An 18,827-nucleotide genomic window follows, 5' to 3' on the forward strand; every position below is an offset into this window, starting at 1 on the left:
ACAATTATTTTTGGCAGCTGTGCATAATTTCAAAAGGTAGATATTATCATATATTAAACATCCATACAGAGAGGAATGTATGTTATAGAATGTCACTTGTTTAACATTTGATCTTAACTTTGTTAATTTTAATTTGTCCTTGTATTTGTACTATAAACGGGTATGTATGAATAAAGATAATCAATTAACGATAGCTTATGAATGGAATGCAGGGAGCTCTTTATCATCATATACATATTATGCAAAATTAGATTGAAATTGATACTTGAACCAAAAGATGTTCCTCCTAAGTTTTATACTTTAAAAAACTCAATTCCATGCAATATAAAAAAAATATATTTAAAAAGAAATTCTAGAAAAAGACAATTTTTCAAACTTAAACTGATTATATTGAAAGACCAAATTTAGTAAGCATTAAATATAAGTTGATTCCGCTTACGAGCAAAATAAAACAAAAAAACAAAGTGTGTAAATAATGACGAATATGTTTTCCATCAATGACTATTAAAATATATTCACATCGACTAACTTTAAAGTATCATTAAATTCCCTATATTTCTTACGGAAATTAATTTTAATTCACAGCTCTTCATGTATATAGAAGCTAACAAGAATGAAATCTACATTATCCAGTTTTACATGTAACAAGATAATCGATTATGCAGTCGAAACCTTTTTAAACCTAAGAAAACTATGAAATATTGGTGATGATAACATGCGCAGATCGAGAAAAGGGGGTGGGTGGGCCAGGGGTCCCTCCCCCTGTAAAATTCAAATTTCTTTCAGTTTCATTATAGAATTACCAAAAATATGCCTTGAACCCCCCCCCCCCCCCCGCTAAACTCAAATCACCGTCGGAACCCCCCGCCCCGAAAAATTTTCTGTATCCGCGCATGGTTATCCCATTATGACACAGTTTGTATCGCCGAATTCTGATGTCTATCACTGTAGTGCAATGGATGTACCTTTGATCTACTGACCCGCAGGTCTCCAGTTCGAATACTGCAGGGACGTTTCACTTTGTTTTATTGAATATAGCGGTGATATTTTAAACGTTGATCCCCCCCCCCCCCCCAAAATGGAGTTTTTCTGTCATTTTCAAGTCGAATGTATACTCGAAATCCATGTCTTTCAGTTACTATAAATTAGATGTTTAGGACTTCTCCCAAAGATGTGGAGGACCCTAAATATTTATCTTCTATCAAATTCATCAATTGATGAAACGCTGAATGTTGAATATTGTCTGTATTTCTTTCAAGGTACGGTTTTTTTTTCAAGTCAGGCCCAGCATTTGGACAACAAGGCTCGAAGATCAAGGTCACAGGGGAAAATCAACCTTTTGAGAAAGAATTCACTTAGATGGAAATCCAATCGCAACTTCACGGGCTTTTAAGACAGTGTTCTTACATAAATTAGATTAGAACTAGTGAAAGAGAATAATACGATAATTTATATATCAATATCTTAAATGATCAGTGCCTATTAACAATTTTGTGTTCACATAATTACATTTGTTTTTTAAGATGTCACTTTTAAGGATATCATTCAGAAAACATTCTCCTTACTTCAATCAGAGTTTGATGACATCATTTACTAGTAAAACCATATGTTACGCAAGTCCTTTTGATAGCTATTGTCAAGATTCAATCAGAAAATAAGTGTCTAATAGCTATAAAAAGAAAAATAATACATGTTTATTTATTCATCAATTGTCAGGCAATGAATATGATTCATTAATCAAAATTATAAACATACCAGGCTACATGAATGTTTACATGCATTTCTATCTACACTGTATATACCAGTATATAACAGTGTTGTTACATTGTCTCACAACACACACACAGTACCTAATTAGTGTATGGACATATAATGATCACTGTAGATACTTGTACACTGTCACTGTGGTGGTGTTACGTTGTCCCACCCAGAGATTGTTGTCATCATCCACACACACACTAATGGGATAATCTATCCCTTGTTGTGATGTGAGTAGTAGAGACAAGAACTGACCGTCCTGGTCCAGAAGATCAACTGTGTTACTGAATAGATATGTATCACACACCAGGATGTGACCGAGTACATCAGTACATATTCCATAGGGATTAAACCCTAACCTCTGACCTGTGTAGGAGAACCTGTGTCGTCCTGATTTATCCACCACCACTACAGCATATTTGTTATTGTCTGATACACAGACATCACCATTGATGTTTTCTGTGATGTAGTGCGGTAGCTCATACAGTTCCTGTCCTTTGTTGTCTCTCTGTATGTTCTGTATTTCTGTCCCTGTCTTGTTGTACCTGGTGACTTTACCCTCTGTATCCTTTATCATCCCCACCAGTATGTCCCCGTTGATGTGGGAGCAATGTATACTAAGTGGTTCCCAGTCTCCTGTTTTATTGAATTCAGTTATTATATTATCCGATGTTATTCTATTGATGACTTTGTTTTGTTTGTCTGTATAGATCAGATCCCCGTCCTGTGTGACTGTGTGGCAGCCTTCGGATCTGATACCACTGGTTTGTTTCTTCTGTAGCTGATTCCCCTGTAGATCTGTTTGGACAAGGTTACCATTCATATCACTGACCCAGAGTCTGCCTGATTTACCTAGTGATATATGATATACATTGCAAACACCTGGTACTTTGTACTCCCTGACCTTGGTGACGGAGGAAGATAGAGACAGTGTATGTTTCATGTCAGATTTCTCCCTGTCTTGTTTTCTCTGTTTCCCTGTAGGTTTCAACTGTGTAGATGCAGTCACCATGGGCTTTACTTTTCTGTTCTGTGGTTTGGTGTCGGGAACAGTTATTCTACCCAGCAGTTTAGCGATATTTTCCTTGTTGTGTTGGCCAGCAGTAAATACGGGTGGGACAGGTTTGGATGTCTCTGGTATTGGTTGCATCATTAGGTATTTTGATTTGAGAGCAAATGTTAATTGTCCGATGTTTGAAGGAGATAAATAACCAAAAAACGTCTTAATTAAATCATTGAGATAGTTAATGTAGTCATCTATTTTTTGACTTTGACCGCTTAAAGTTTCCAATAATGACTGTTCTATTTTGTCAACATGATTTATTTTATCTAACGTGACTGTGTCTACCAACTTTTTCACAGACTCAGCTTCAGCCTTCATGGATGTTCTTATGTCTTCAATTGTCCTCTTTATTTCTTTGACATCTTCAGCAATTTCCGTTTTCAAATCTTGAGAAGTAGGCTCAAAATAGCTTCGAATTTTGGCAACTTCTACGTGACAAAGTAAAAATTTTTCAGCAAAGACAATTTCTAGATCGGTAAACAGATGACCACGATGTTCTTTTGTGGTTGTACATTTAGAACAAATGGGAATCTGGCATTCCTCACAGAAAAGATCTATGTGTTTTGATGGGTGGATCTTGCATTTCTCTAAAGGAATTTGATGTTTGCGTTGTTTATAAGGGACCACTTCGTGTTTTTCGGTTTTCTTATTATTCTGATGTTCATCTCTACATTGTTCACACATTGGTTGGTGACAGTCATTGCAGTAAAACTGGCAGTTCTTCTTACAGTCTTCAGTGCCACACACCAAATAATGCTGAGCGTCGGGTGGTATTGGGGATTCAGATAATGCCATCTGAAATTAGAAAATTTTAATATACCGGTATATACAATTTAATAAGGTAAATAGCTTCACTTTACAAATCCACTAAAACTTATCAAGACAATGAAACACGTTACAGCGTTTATTACTCAGGTCATACAAATATCAATACTACTATATCAAAACAATAGACCCGAATTTTGGCCTTTAATACCGGAAGAGTAATGTCTTTAGTTTTATATATATTAAACATCATTTGTACTTGAAGATTGCCAATTTGTTTTAATTTTCTCAATTCAGCTTTGATAATTAATAATCAACGAAATTTCCTTAAAAAATCCCTGAAATCATCTGGATTTGTTTGGATTTAACAATCTTGCGTTTGCGCAATACATTCACGCTAACGGAATCTTTAGTTTATGTTTCCATAATATCATATTTTCATGAATAAACTCAGAAACGATAATACAAATACGTGTAAAATTTAATAGGAAATTTGCTATAATTATATATTCTGTTCATCTATATCTTATGAGAGCAATTATAAAATAACAAATATACCTATAAACTGAGTAATTACTTTTGTCTTCGTGATGGCAATTTGATTCCATGGAAAAATATGTTTTATCGTTAAAATGATCAATTTCCTACGGACCCGGTTTTACGATAGAATGCGTTCCGTGTATTGTCTCTGTAGCAAAGAAATTTCGCAACTTTACGTTTAATGAAAAAGTGTTGAGTTTTTCGATTACTAGTATATGGATTAAATTTTGAAAGATATTTACAGACTCAAAAAGGTTTATTACAATTAATTTGACTGTTATTTTCAATGCAACTTAATTAATTTTTTTTTTTAAATCGTTTCGGAGCGATTCTGCAATTTTCTGCTACATTAAGGATATATGGGAGGCAATCCAACTGTTGCAAGGGCCAAATTCACGAGACAAGACACAGTTAGATTATTCTAACAAATGAAAGTGTAGTGAACTTCATAGCATTATTTTAGGCTTATAGCTTTGTTATGTAAATGTCAACAATATGGTGTGTCGATGTATCTATTTCGTAAATGTCCGATATGTAATGTCAACCCGTGCAGGCACGGGTCAAAGTCTCGTTTGTAAATAAAAATGTTGGCCGTTTACTTTTCTTTCACCAGAAACTGTTATAGAATAACACATATCTTTAAAAATGCAAAAGGAATGGAATAATAAAGCTAGATAACTTTATCATGTCTCTAAAAATGGTCACTACTTTCGGTTCAATAATAAGGACAAGCCCTTGTTGACTTATCATCTAGATTACGGTTAGGAATATGTAAAATGTTGAACCGTCATGAGATATATTAGATAGTTAGTTTTCTCACAATTTCAGACAAAATTGTTCTAATTAACTTACCACCTTCGACTTGCAATGCCTGTATGATATGCACGATATCTTTTTCGTACGACAGAGACAGATGACCAGTCTACAAACCACCTGTGTTCTGTACAGAGGTATAATAGTAACGTATTATTGGATTTAAGAACCTTGATAAGAACCTCGATCTGATTGGTTGCCTACTACGCCTCCATAGTTAAGCGAGTCATTGGCTAATGATTTTCCTTGTTTAACTTTACTATAGTCGCCTTGCACGCTTGATAATCAGATTTCTACATTTTTAAATGATAAGAAAACAATTATTCCTTAATTTATTTTAAAAGCACGGATTTTTCTTCTAAATTTCAATATATATTATGCTGTCTCGATGTACCAGAATGTGCAACACTACATTTTGGCCATATTGATTCAAGAGCCTTAAATACTTTACATACGCTATATCTAAGAACCTTGTTATGTCTTTACTGACCATGTCTAAGAACGATAATTTTATACTGACCATATCTAAGAACCTAGCTTGTCTACTCTATACTGGCCGTACCTAAGAACCTTGTCTTCTCTATACTAACGATATCTTAGAATCTTGCCCTGTTTATACTGACCATATCTAAGAACATTGTCTACTTTATACTAGCCATATCTAAGAACCTTGTCCTGTTTATACTGACCATATCTAAGAACCTTGTCTACTCTATACTAACCATATCTAAGAACCTCGTCTTCAGTATACTAATAATATCTAAGAACCTTGTCCTCTTTATCCTGACCATATCTAAGAACCTTGTCTACTCTATATAAACCATATCTAAGAACCTTTTCCTGTTTATACTGATCATGTCTAAGAACCTTCTCTACTCCCTATAAACCATATCTAAGAACCTTGTCTACTCTATATAAACCATATTAAAGAACATTATCATCTTTATACTAACCATATCTAAGAACCTTTTCTACTCTATACAATCCATATCTAAGAACCTTGTCTTCTCTACACTGACCATATCAAAGAAACTTGTCCTGTTTATACTGACCATATCAAAGAACCTTGTACTGTTCATATTGACTATATCTAAGAACCTTGTCATCTCTATACAAACCATATCTAAGAACCTTTTCATCTCTATACAAACCATATCTAAGAACCTTGTTTTCTCTATACTGGCCGTACATAAGATCCTTGTCTCATTATATAAACCATATCTAAGAACCTTGTCTTCTCTACACTGACCATATCTAAGAACCTTGCCCTGTTTATACTGACCATAACTAAGAACCCTGTCTACTCTATATAAACCATAACTAAGAACCTTGTTTTGTTTATACTAACTATATCTAAGAGCCTTGCCCTGTTTATACTGACCATATCTAAGAACCTTGTCGACTTTATACTGGCCATATCTAAGAACCTCGACTACTTTATATAAACTTTATCTAAGAACCTTGTCTTCTCTACACTGACCATATCTAAGAACCTTGTCCTGTTAATACTGACCATATCTAAGAACTTTGTCTACTTTATACCAACCATATCTAAGAAACTCGTCTTCAGTATACAAACCATATCTAAGACCCTTGTTTACTCTATACATACCATATCTAAACTCTTTGTCCTGTTTAAACTAATCATATCTTAGAACATTGGCTACTCTATACAAACCCTATCTAAGAACCTTGTTTTCTCTATACTGGCCGTACATAAGAACCTTGTCTCATTATATAAACCATATCTAAGAACCTTGTCTTCTCTACACTGACCATATCTAAGAACATTGTCCTGTTTATACTGACCATATCTAAGAATCTTGCCCTGTTTATACTGACAATATCTAAGAACCTTGTCTACTTTTTACTAGCCAATAAACTGGCAAATAATTTCACAATAGTTTTTAATAACTGCAGGTCTGTGGATCTTGGTCTGAAACTGAATTCGGATGGACGACCTGATCCTCCATCCGAATTTTTTATTTCAGATCGGGAAACTACAGACCTGCAGCTAAACTATAGCTTATAGCATGTGAATAAAAGTAAAATACTTTTGTATGTGTTTTAGCTTAAACTACAGAGCTTTACATGTAGAACCTTTGATTTATATTTGAATATTAGAATAATTATTCCTGTGTAAAGATTAAGCTCCTTCTCACCTTCTTTGAGGACCTTAGTGGAGTAACCACGGCCGCTGAGTAGGCAGACTGTATCGCCATCTTGGACATCCTCCTGGCCTTAAAACAGATATAAATGTTCATTTGAACAATTATCCTTCGACAAAAAGGTTCACATGATCAACTACGCATTTATCGATTTATTAAGTATTTATGTCACGTTGCATATTTTTAATTTACCGGGCGGCAGGAAATACAAAATTTACATATTGTTAATTTTGAATTTACTCCCAACTGGTAAATTCGAAATTTACATCAAGACGATTAATTCAGGAATATATGATCGGTTTATATACATGCATGCATATAAGTATAATCACCTCTGACGTTATTCGCTTCTCAGCCAGAAATGTTTTGATGGTCAGCTCTGACAACGCCCGTGCCTAAAGAGAGAACATGTATATAAAGAAATTACACAGAAAAAAATTAAAACTCGTAGATTTATTTGTAATTTGGATACTGTATTTCAACAAAAGGTGGGCCCTTTTTTCAGTACCTCTTCCCTGAGAATTATCTCCCCAGACACGGCACTAAAACTGGACAGGGCCTGTAAACCACGTGACTACGAAATATTCAATTGCAACTTCTCGGGCTTTTCCGGCAAGCTCGGAAAAACACCTCAAATGTATTACCTAGGCGTCCATGACACCCCCTTTTTGTAAAACTTAATATAAATTCAACACATTTTAAGTATGGAGGGTAATCGTGTTCAAAAATCCAGACATGTAAACTTGTAAATCCGAATATGCAATCGTGTTGATGTGTGAGCCTGAGTGTGAATATGTGTAATTCTGATCGTGTAACCTATAAAACTCGGGCATAAACACGTGTAAGATTTGACTCAGTTCCTTCGCATGATGCACATTTTGCAACTTTATTGTTTACATTAGTTAATTAAACCTTCAACTTTGCACACTTTTAATCCGTAGTTTCTGCATTTGTAACTTCAGGCTCGGCAAAAGCACATCTGACATGATACAAATTGACAAATGTAAAGTCTACAAGTTTGTCGAATTTTGACATGACCTTATATGGAAACAGTGACGTCACTGATAGAAAAAGGCTAGCTGCAGGTAAAGGCATGCCGTAATCGCCGGAATAGGGACGGAATAAATAAAAAAAAAAATTAGGTAGGCCTAAAATCATATTATCTCTGGATAACAACATTTCATAGAGTATTATTTTTCGGAAAATTAAATTATGAGATTGGTGTACATTTTATCAAGAGAATGTATAAAAGATGCGAGTAAAGAATTCGATCGGCTTCAGATATCCTCCTAGAACTGAAAAAAATTACATTTAATGACTTTGTTTGAATACACGTGTATAAAGATATATACGCATTTTTATTCATAGGCGTCGGAACAGGGAGGGGGGGGGCTAGGGGAGGGGGGGGGACTTAGCCCCCCCCCCTCCCCCCACTTTTTTGCCAAGTTAGACCTAACCATTAGGAACATAGCAACAGGGAGGATTTACCCCCCCCCCTACTTTCCTCGCAACAAACAAAATTGTTCCTTTAAAGACCTTAAAAAGAATGAAATATCAATAGTGAAATTGAAAATTAGAGTCATAGTAGGTAAACTAGCACCACCCCCCCCCCCCCACCACCACGGATTAGGAATTTCATGATTGGGGGTGGGGGGATTGGGCAGGTAAAATTGGAGTCATTGATATACCCTCCCCCACGGATTAGAATTTTCATAAATATGGGAATTCTTGTCAATATTTTTTTATGATTAGTTTAGCCCCACCCCCTTTCAATTTGCTTCCGACGCCATTGTTTTTAGAGTACATGCAACCTATTGTTAAAGTATTGGCCTCGGCTGAATTAAAAAAATATCTCCAAATGCATCCTTATCGCTACCACAAAATTGTGACAAGACCTCCCTCCCCCACATCCCCGCGAAAAATTACACGGGGTCGGCCATCTGAGTTGCAAAGTTATCGATAAGAAAAACAAACTATTTAAAGACATTGGTTTGGAGATTGTGATTAATATGAGACATAAGAAGCGACACCCTCTTTAAAAAATGAATAAAAATTCTAAAGATAACAAGGTTAAAATTAAAATATGTATCAATATTATTTTAAGAAATGTTTCTTTGCATTGTCGGCAATATATAGGGAAAAAAGCATTGTCGGCAATATATAGAGAAAAAAGCATACATGCAGGTAAAAATTGACATTTTGTTTTTTATTATTTCAAGCAATTATTACGGGATATGAGTATGACGTCCTGAATGTCGGTTCAATACAGACTCACTTTGTGAAATTGGTTGATAAAAATTTTCTGAAGAGCTATTATAATACAGCCTTACAGCCACTTGTGAACTATCTGCAGGTCTGTAGCTCCCTGTTTAAAAATACAGATGGACGATCTGGGAGCTACATTGTCTCCCATAGTAAAACTTCAATTTACGGCGCACAAAAATACGCGCTTGTTTTATATTATTATTGAAGATTGTGTTATTATTTATCTTTCACTTACACAACAACAACAAAAAATAAATACATGTAAAGTAACATAAATTTTTCCGCGAAAAATTACCAAATCCTTGCAGGTCGTTTATTCTAACTAATTCAGAAAAATAACAAGAGTAAAAATTGGGTACTCTATATGCAATGTTTTTGCCCAAAAATGACTAAGTTCAACAGCTGATATTTTTTCATAAATTATCAGAAATCAAAATCCTAGCAATTTGCATACCTCTGATATATATGTATAAATGATCTGCAAAAGAACAACTTCCTATCTTGAAAACTGTTCGAGGAGTTATCGGTACAGTAAGGGTACCTTTTTGACAGCCACTCGTCCGCTTGCAATTTTTACCATTTCAATAATCGGAAACCCGGTTAAAAATTCTATCTCAAATTCTTAGAATTCAGAAGCAATGGAGTTACATGGGACCTCACGGCGGTCTTCGAACCCCATGCCGCTCAAAATATATTTACCCCCTTAGGAAATTTCTTGATCCATCTCATTTCTAGAAAAGAGTACGCATTTACTTATATTCCAGTTTAAATTACATGTCAAATTTTTTTTTAAAGAAATAAAATATTAGGCATTTCCTTTTATAATACGATGAGATTTATATCTATACGGAAATTTGCGCCTTCGTCACATCGGCAACGATTTTTTTTCTACATGAACCTCTTCCTGTTTGGTCCAGCTTCAATCATACCTCAATTTTTTTTCTAAAAATAATACCGGTATTTTCGATAGAAAAGGTGTCGTTCATTAAAAGCTTATTGCAACAGTTCAGCTGAATATTATGTTTATTTTTCGTTCATTCCGGCGGTTACGGCATGCCTTTTCCCGCAGCAAGGCAGTTGCCATATAAGGTCATGTCAAAATTCGACAAACTTGTAGACTTTACATTTGTCAATTTGTATCATGTCAGATGTGCTTTTGCCGAGCCTGAAGTTACAAATGCAGAAACTACGGATTAAAAGTGTGCAAAGTTGAAGGTTTAATTAACTAATGTAAACAATAAAGTTGCAAAATGTGCATCGTGCGAAGGAACTGAGTCAAATCTTACACGTGTTTATGCCCGAGTTTATAGGTTACACAATCAGAATTACACATATTCATACTCAGGCTCACACATCAACAAGATTGCATATTCGGATTTACAAGTTTACATGTCTGGATTTTTGAACACGATTACCCTCCATATTTAAGATCTGTTGAAATGTGAGTTCGACTTCATTAAAGTCAATGATATACCCTAAAATATACAACAGGAACGACATACAATGCTGTCTAGCCGATATCTATTTTACTGGGAAGCGACTCTATTTTGTATAAAATTCTAACATCCGGTGATGTTAATACATTCGAGGTATTTTTCCGAGCTTGCCGGAAAGGCCCGAGAAATTGCGATTGCGAATTATTGAATGTTCAGATTTGTTTTGATATTTCTTTTAATAACAAGAATACATTGCTGAGAATGTTTACAGTCAGTTCAAGCATATCTTTTACAACTTACAACATAGCATATCATAGTACTGAAATCTCATAGCATAACATTGCAATCTCATAGCATAGCATTGGAATCTCATACCATAGCATACAATCTCATAGAATTGCATTCGTCATATCATACCATAGCATTCCATAGCATAGCATTCAACATGATTTTAACTGGGTTTAAATGGTTTTATTTGAAAGAATAAACGCTCACATTGTAGAGTAGTGGTTAATTTTGGCTTTTTATCATTTAACTTCCAAATGTGTAGAACTCTTCTGTGTATGGAGGCGTTTTTGTTCAAATCTCATAGCATACCATATCATTAAGCCCTTCATGTCAATTTCTCATAATATAGCAAACAAATCTCATAGCAATGCATTGAAATCTCATAGCATATCAATGAAATTGCATACTACAGCATAGCATAAATTTGTAAACGATATGCATGAAATGACTGTACAAATTAATTCGTAATATTGAATCAATTACATGATGAAAATATAATCAAATAAATCTGGTTAATCTGATTACAATTAATTATCACCATATCGCCTGGTCAAGTTCTTTGTCGTTTCCTTCCTCCTCGTCATCACTGTCACCATCGCTGTCATGGTCCAACATCATCGATATCCTGGAACATCTAAAAGAAAAAAGGCGCACATTTCCAAAACAGTGTAAACGAGGGACTCGGTATCTCCAAATCACTGGTATGTTGAAATTTATAACATATGAATTTAAGTTAATAGAGGAATAAAGAAATAATAATAAACAACACAATTAGTTATTACACATCAATAATTAACAATTCAGCAAAATGATAAACTTATAATTACCTTGGGTTCGGAATATTTCTCGAAATGTTCCCATGTTGCATCTGTTTGTATAAATCCGGGTGCCATTATTTCGATTTTCGGGGGCATGTTCTGTGTCCCTAGGGACTCTATTTTTATCTTTTGGAACAGGTCATGGGCACCTCAGTCCTGTGGGCATTTGCTCGGCCTCTGTGTGGGCGCAGTTGTCCCTCTTCTGTGAGTGCATGATGTGCGTCTGTGGGCATGATATGTGCCTCTGTGGACACGTGCTGTGCCTCTGAAGGCACGAACTGAGCCTCGGTGGACATGGAATATGCCTCTGTAAACATAATTGCTTTGTTTCTTATATAGTGCCATAAAAATGATATTATCATAATTTTAAAACATATGTTTAACAATAGTTGGAAATATCGTAGAATATTTTCATTTCAAGTCAATTCAGATCCAGTTCAACCCCCCCCCCCCCCCCCCCCTTTATCCATTAAATTCGCCGCCCCAATATGAAATACCTTCCAACGACTCCCCTGTGTTTGAAATTTCGTGAAGGGGGTGGGTGGGCCCAGATTTCTCTATCTATCTAGATACAGATATAACTAAATATATATTAAGTAATTTTTTTAAAAAATTTGATTTAAAACACTATCTATTCAGAACTCTAGAATGTAAACTATTATTTTTCAATTTTTACAATAAAAAATATGGATCTTAAAATGCATATATCCCTATCGTGAAATCTAAGAAAACCGTGTCGATCGGACTAAAGCATTGATTGCATTGCCTTTATCATGCAAGGATCTAGGATATAGTCAACGCGGGCGGGGGGGGGGGGGGGGGGGGGGGGATTTGTGTGCAAGGGGTGGGGGTGTCAAGTCGATGCTAATTTTCGGCAATTTTGAAACATCTTGATATCTGAATTTATATGGGGAGGAGCAAGGGTCCCCACACCCAACTTTATCCATGCATGACCCTAACGCAAAGCATTAATAAAATCAGTCATTGAAATACAAATTGGGCTCTAATTATATCCACCTTCATGCAGGCTGTTTGAAATAACAGTCAAACGCTGCATTGCTTTTAATGACATCATAATAGAAACATCGGATCCCATAGATTCTTTTGGTCTAATTTTAAAAACCAAATAAACAACATGGATTACATACACAGATCCAGAATATTTTTCAAGGGGGGGGGGGGTTCGAGGTATACTTTTGTTTGCAAAGGGGGGGGGGGATTGAGACATATTTTTGGTGTGCGAGTGGTGGGGGGGGGGGTGTGAAGACAAACACAAACCCTGCCGCCCCCCCCCCCCTCAACCTTTCTAGTCTAGATCCGCTTATGTGTTATGAGGGAGTATAATATAAATAGTGCCTGTTTGTGATGGTAACAGTTGAAATGGACACCCCGAGATAACCATTGTCAACTGACGCGAAGCAGAGGTTGCATTATAATTTAATATTATAATTTTTATATTGCTTTTATATAGAAATGACGGAAATTCTACGGCGAACCGTACGCGCATAATTTACGCGCATGTAACAAATCGTCGTGTTACCCGTTGCTAAGTGTGCTGTTAACGCTGAGGGTAATAGAACGGATTATCAACTGCGTCTAAATCAATCAGATTTCAGTATTTAACGTGAAAGTATAAAAAAATACATTACTGTATGTTTATGCATTTGTGTCTATTTCTGATAACTGTCACTACCTCTTTGGGGTCGGGAGGGGTGTTAAAACAATTTAATGAAATGACAACATGAAACCACTTAACCTTAGCTTTGTTGAAATTTAAATTAGACATTCATATTTAAAAAAAATAGGACATCTAATAAATTACAACATGTCTTTGATCCTTAAGCTAAGGGTCATGAAAACGTTTGAACTGAAAACTCGGTTCTTGAAATAGACATCAAAGTCAGATACTTTGTATCTTTTACTTGTTTTAATCTGACTTATCATATGCACTTAAAACTGTACGACGTACAATATCCAGAATAAAACAATAAAATATTGACACAAATTATTGCCTGCAATGTTTATAACTTGTATATACCTATGTTAAATAATATTCACTATATATTAACAATGTAAATAAGAAATTAAAGCAAGATTTTAGATGATTGACGTGTAGTTTTCATGGATGTAATTCTTTTTGACATAGATTGATATGTAGAAAGAGAGAAATACATGTATAACTTATAAAAATCTTCTTTTGTTATAACTAAAAGCATATCAACATTTCAGTTAGTTACTAAAAAATATGCGTGTCACAGCAGTCAACAATAATAAGTTCATGGCGTTTTCCTGCTAACATTTTCTAATTAAACTTTTATCTAAAAATGTGTAATGTGGTAAGCATTCCTTTTTTTATACAAATTTAACACCATCAGCACAGTCTGTGTGATCACAGAGTAAAATTTCCTGAAACAATTAAAATTGAATTTTTAACAAATATAAATAAAAAAATACAACTATGGATATACATTTCTGTAAAAAGTTGATCTAGGTGCTTGTGGATTTTTGATCTTCCACTTCTCGTCCAAAACATTCAAATTTTAATCAACCCTTAAAGAAATGGCATAGTCCTATGCGTTTCCCTAACCTTTAAATTTCAAGTCCTACATCTCTTCAATCATCAAACTCTATCTCTGTGTGTAATTACATATTTGATCTACCTTTGTATGAATGGATAGTTTGAACAAACCTGTACATATAATATAAATAAATATGTCTCTTTGATAGAAATCTGAAAAAAAATAAAGAATCACTATTTCTGCTGCAGATTTAGCGGCATCTTAGTTAGCTTCCATATTGTCTATGTTTACAGCTAGCCAGTCATTCACTTTGTTGTACAAACAGGGAAAAGTAAATGTCAAGCAGAAATAGTTTATCTCAGCATTTTAAGGACAAACAGAGTTGTCCCTCTTTAGCCTCACCCAGACTGTTTGTTTCTGTGAACTACTCCTTCAGATGACGCAACACCATCTTGTAAAAACAGGAATATAAAATAAAGTTTGTTAATGAAAATAAAAGTCCAAGAATTATTTAACATCTCTCTCTCTCTCTCTCTCTCATAAACACAGTTATTATTAATTAGTAATGAAATCTACATGTAGACTGATCAAAACATGAATATTAATAACGGTCTGAACAATGCACATGCTAACTTTTCAGTTGTAATTTTTTATAATAAACTTCCCAATTAAATACATGTACGTATTGAAGCTTTCATGAATGTTAAAATTTTATCAATTTAAAACGATGAATTTGACAATGTTTGCAAGTTTTAATCTATCAAGAAAATATTTTTATAATACGAGAAATGTGCATCTTAAATGTGAAACTTTAAATTGAAGGCTAATGTGCCATTCATCTATGAGCAAGTAGTCAAAATCCAGACAATTCAGACATTCAGGTCAACTAAAAATTATTATGGTCAAAATCTAGAACAAGAATGGTATCATCAAAATTGAGTCAAATTTTCACAAAATATTTTTTTTTACTATTCAGGGGACGGTAATTTTCTTGTCCTGATTTACTGGAACTGTTCGGCCTCCACTTTGATGATGATTCGTCATCTTTGGCGATGCCCAGAGCGACACTTGTCAAACGATAAATATCGCTAATAAAAGCTGTTGTTTTATTGTGTTCATTTGATGTATTGTATTTTTTTTTTAATATTCAATAAAATTTAGAATACAGCACTTGCAAGGATCCAGTATATTTTTTAAAAGGAGTTGGGAAGGATGTGTTGGGGGGGGGGGGGGTGGTCCGCAAGGTATTTGAGGCTGCCGACATACTAGATCCGCGCATGCAGACATAATACTATTGAACCTATGTATATATAACGCTCTACTTACATGTACAAGCACTGAACGCGTGTTTAATCCATAAAAAACATTATTTTAAATAAAGTGTATAGTCAGTGCTTTGATTATATATATTTCTAAAAAGTCTATCAAACTTCCATCAACAAGAAATCGGTGTCATGATTTTTCATAGAGTTTTTCAAGTGATAGAAGGTAAAGGTATACTATTAACTTCCTTTTCACTTATTCCTTATTTTTTAATCTAATTTTTACATAGTCACGGGAAAGGAAAAGTGGGGTGCAAACTCCTTGTTAATTAATTTTTTTGTATGAACGTTAAGGAAAAATCTTTTCTACGCAAAAAAAGCCCCCCCCCCCCCCCCGATGCTACGTGCGTTTACTGTTAAATCTTGCATCACATATATTTACACTTTTGTCTACACACATCTATAGCACGCGTATCACAATGACACTGGGTCCCTTTCATGCAAATAAATGACTATTTATTCAAGGTAAGAGGTCATACAACCAGGAAGTAAATTACACAAGTCTCGTATTCTCTCATTCCAATCTCATGATCAGGGCGTCATCCACCCGATTATGGCTGAAATAACTTAAAGGTCACATTGATATGCACGGTAAGTTACAACAAGTTTATTGATGTCTAATGATGTTAAAACGTTGACATATGTATACATACATTCGCTTGCCTAAATATTGGATTTCGTTTACGATTATTAATTTGATCAACAATGGACAATATTTACTGAACCGAAAGTAGCGGCCTTTTTCAAACATAGGGACATGTATTTTCTCGAACTAGCCCTCATTGACCCATATATTCGCCCATTTGTTGTTGTTGTTTTTACAAAAATTGTATACTTTTAATCAATTGTATATTTAATTAATACATAATTGTATACTATAAACCAAATGACTTGTGTCAGAAACTAACCGTGCAACCGTCAAACGCAACACAATTGCAGGAGAAGTTTCCCTAGAGAAAAAACCTCTGGATCCACGCATGATTAAGTGCCTTGCTATAAATAAAATATATTAAATTGCTGTTCAGCACCAGATATATATATACATGTACCTAGCCAGAAAAGAAAAGTTGGTAATGAATGAATAAATAAATGCCTTAACTTCCTTTTAATTGATTGCACTTTCCTAATTTCAGATGGCATTATCTGAATCACAAATCCCACCCGACGCCCAGCATTACTTGGTGTGTGGCACTGAAGACTGTGAGAGGAATTGTCAGTTTTACTGCAATGACTGTCACCAACCAATGTGTGAACAATGCAGAGATGAACATCAGAAGAATACGAAAACCAAGAGCCATGAAGTGGTTCCTTATAAACAACGTAAACGACCGCTTCCAGTGGAGAAATGCAAGATCCACCCCACAAAAGAATTAGTTATTTTCTGCGAGGAATGTCAAATTCCTCTTTGTTACAAATGTACAACCACAAAAGAACATCGCGGTCATATGTTTACTGATCTAGAAATGGTCTTTGATGAAAAGGTTTCGCTATGTCAAGATGAAATTGCCAAAATTAGAAATTATTTCGAACCAACTTCTCAAGATTTGAAAAAGGATATTGCTGGTGATGTCAGAGAAATAAAGAAGATCATGGAAGGTTTAAGAACATCCATGAAGGCTGAAGCTGAGGTTGTGAAAAAGCTGGTAGACACAGTCACATCAGATAAAATAGAACAAGCCGACAAAATGGAACAGTCATTATTAGAAACATTCTACGGCCAAAACCAAAATATTGATGATTACATCAACTATCTCAATGATTTAATCAAAACATTTTATGGTTACCTATCCCCTTCAAACATAGAACAATTAACATTTGCTCTCAATTCAGAAAACCTAATGATACGACCCATACCAGAGACATCCAAACCAGTCCCACCCGTATTTACTGCTGGTCAATACAGCAAGGAAGATGTTGCCATACTACTGGGTAGAATAACTGTTCCTAATATCAAACCAGAGAACAGAAAAATAAAGCCCATGGAGACTGCCTCTACACAGTTGAAACCTACAGGGAAACAGAGAAAACAAGAAAGAGAGAAATCTGACGTGAAACAAACACTGTGTCTGTCTTCCTCTGTCACCAAGGTCAGGGAGTACACAGTACCAGGTGTTGACAGTGTATTTCATATATCACTGGGTAAATCAGGCAGACTCTGGGTCAGTGATACATTGGGTAACCTTGTCCAAACAGATCTACAGGGGAATCAGCTACAGGAGATACAAACCAGTGGTAGATCTGAAGGCTACCACACAGTTACACAGGACGGGAATCTGATCTATACAAACAGAAAGAACAAAGTCATCAAAAGGATAACACCGGGTAATACAATCACTGAATCCATTAAAACAGGAGACTGGAGACCAATCAGTGTACACTCCTCCCACATCAACGGGGACATACTGGTGGGGATGATAAAGGATGAAGAGGCTAAAGTCACCAGGTACAACAAGACAGGGACAAAAATACAGAACATACAGAGAGACAACAAAAGACAGGGACTGTATGGTGATCCACACTACATCACAGAAAACATCAATAGTGATGTCTGTGTATCAGACTTTGACAAACATGCTGTAGTGGTGGTGGATAAATCAGGACAACACAGGTTCTCCTACACACGTCAGGGGTCAGAGTTTAATCCCTTTGAAATATGTACTGATGTACTCGGTCACATCCTGGTGTGTGATAGTGTCAGTGAAACAGTTCATCTTCTGGATCAGGACGGTCAATTCTTGTCCCCACTACTTACAGAACAACAAGGGATAACGTATCCCCGTAGTTTGTGTGTGGATGATGAGAACAATCTCTGGGTGGGACAATGGGGTAACAAAGTGACAGTGTACAAGTATCTACAGTGAACATTACATATCCATAAGATAATTTCATCTATGTATTATGTGTATGTTGTAAGACAATGTAACAACAACACAGTGATAGTGTACAATGACTGGTATCTACAGTGTACGTTGGAGTACATATCATTCATGTAAACCTGTGTATGTTAATTTGTAAATATATAGAATAATTTCATTGCTGAAGAGTTAACTATTAAATATACAGGTACTTACA

At 35.2% G+C, this 18,827-nt stretch overlaps 2 protein-coding genes across 2 annotated transcripts; one reads left to right on the forward strand and one right to left on the reverse strand.

Moving 5' to 3' along the window:
• Positions 1 to 1,571: 1,571 nt before the first annotated feature.
• LOC136274748 (uncharacterized) lies at positions 1,572 to 7,183 on the reverse strand. Its single transcript, XM_066082338.1, has 2 exons — positions 7,102 to 7,183; positions 1,572 to 3,616 (listed from the first exon to the last, which is right to left on the reverse strand). Exons 1-2 carry the CDS (start codon positions 7,168 to 7,170, stop codon positions 1,877 to 1,879), a joined length of 1,809 nt encoding a protein of 602 aa, XP_065938410.1. The 5' UTR covers positions 7,171 to 7,183; the 3' UTR covers positions 1,572 to 1,876.
• A 9,083-nt stretch (positions 7,184 to 16,266) lies between these two features.
• On the forward strand, positions 16,267 to 18,827 carry LOC136274750 (E3 ubiquitin-protein ligase TRIM71-like). The gene is made up of 2 exons (XM_066082340.1): positions 16,267 to 16,346; positions 16,889 to 18,827. Exon 2 carries the CDS (start codon positions 16,889 to 16,891, stop codon positions 18,614 to 18,616), a length of 1,728 nt encoding a protein of 575 aa, XP_065938412.1. The 5' UTR covers positions 16,267 to 16,346; the 3' UTR covers positions 18,617 to 18,827.

This window comes from Magallana gigas, chromosome 4 (genome assembly GCF_963853765.1).
Source record: "Magallana gigas chromosome 4, xbMagGiga1.1, whole genome shotgun sequence".
Lineage (NCBI taxonomy): Eukaryota > Metazoa > Mollusca > Bivalvia > Ostreida > Ostreidae > Magallana > Magallana gigas.

Coding starts and splice junctions, on each gene's coding strand:
- LOC136274748 (XM_066082338.1), bottom strand. CDS start 7,170: ATGTCCAAGATGGCGATACAGTCTGCCTACTCAGCGGCCGTGGTTACT. Junction 3,617..7,101: donor CACTAAGGTCCTCAAAGAAG/GTGAGAAGGAGC, acceptor TTCTAATTTCAG/ATGGCATTATCTGAATCCCC.
- LOC136274750 (XM_066082340.1), top strand. CDS start 16,889: ATGGCATTATCTGAATCACAAATCCCACCCGACGCCCAGCATTACTTG.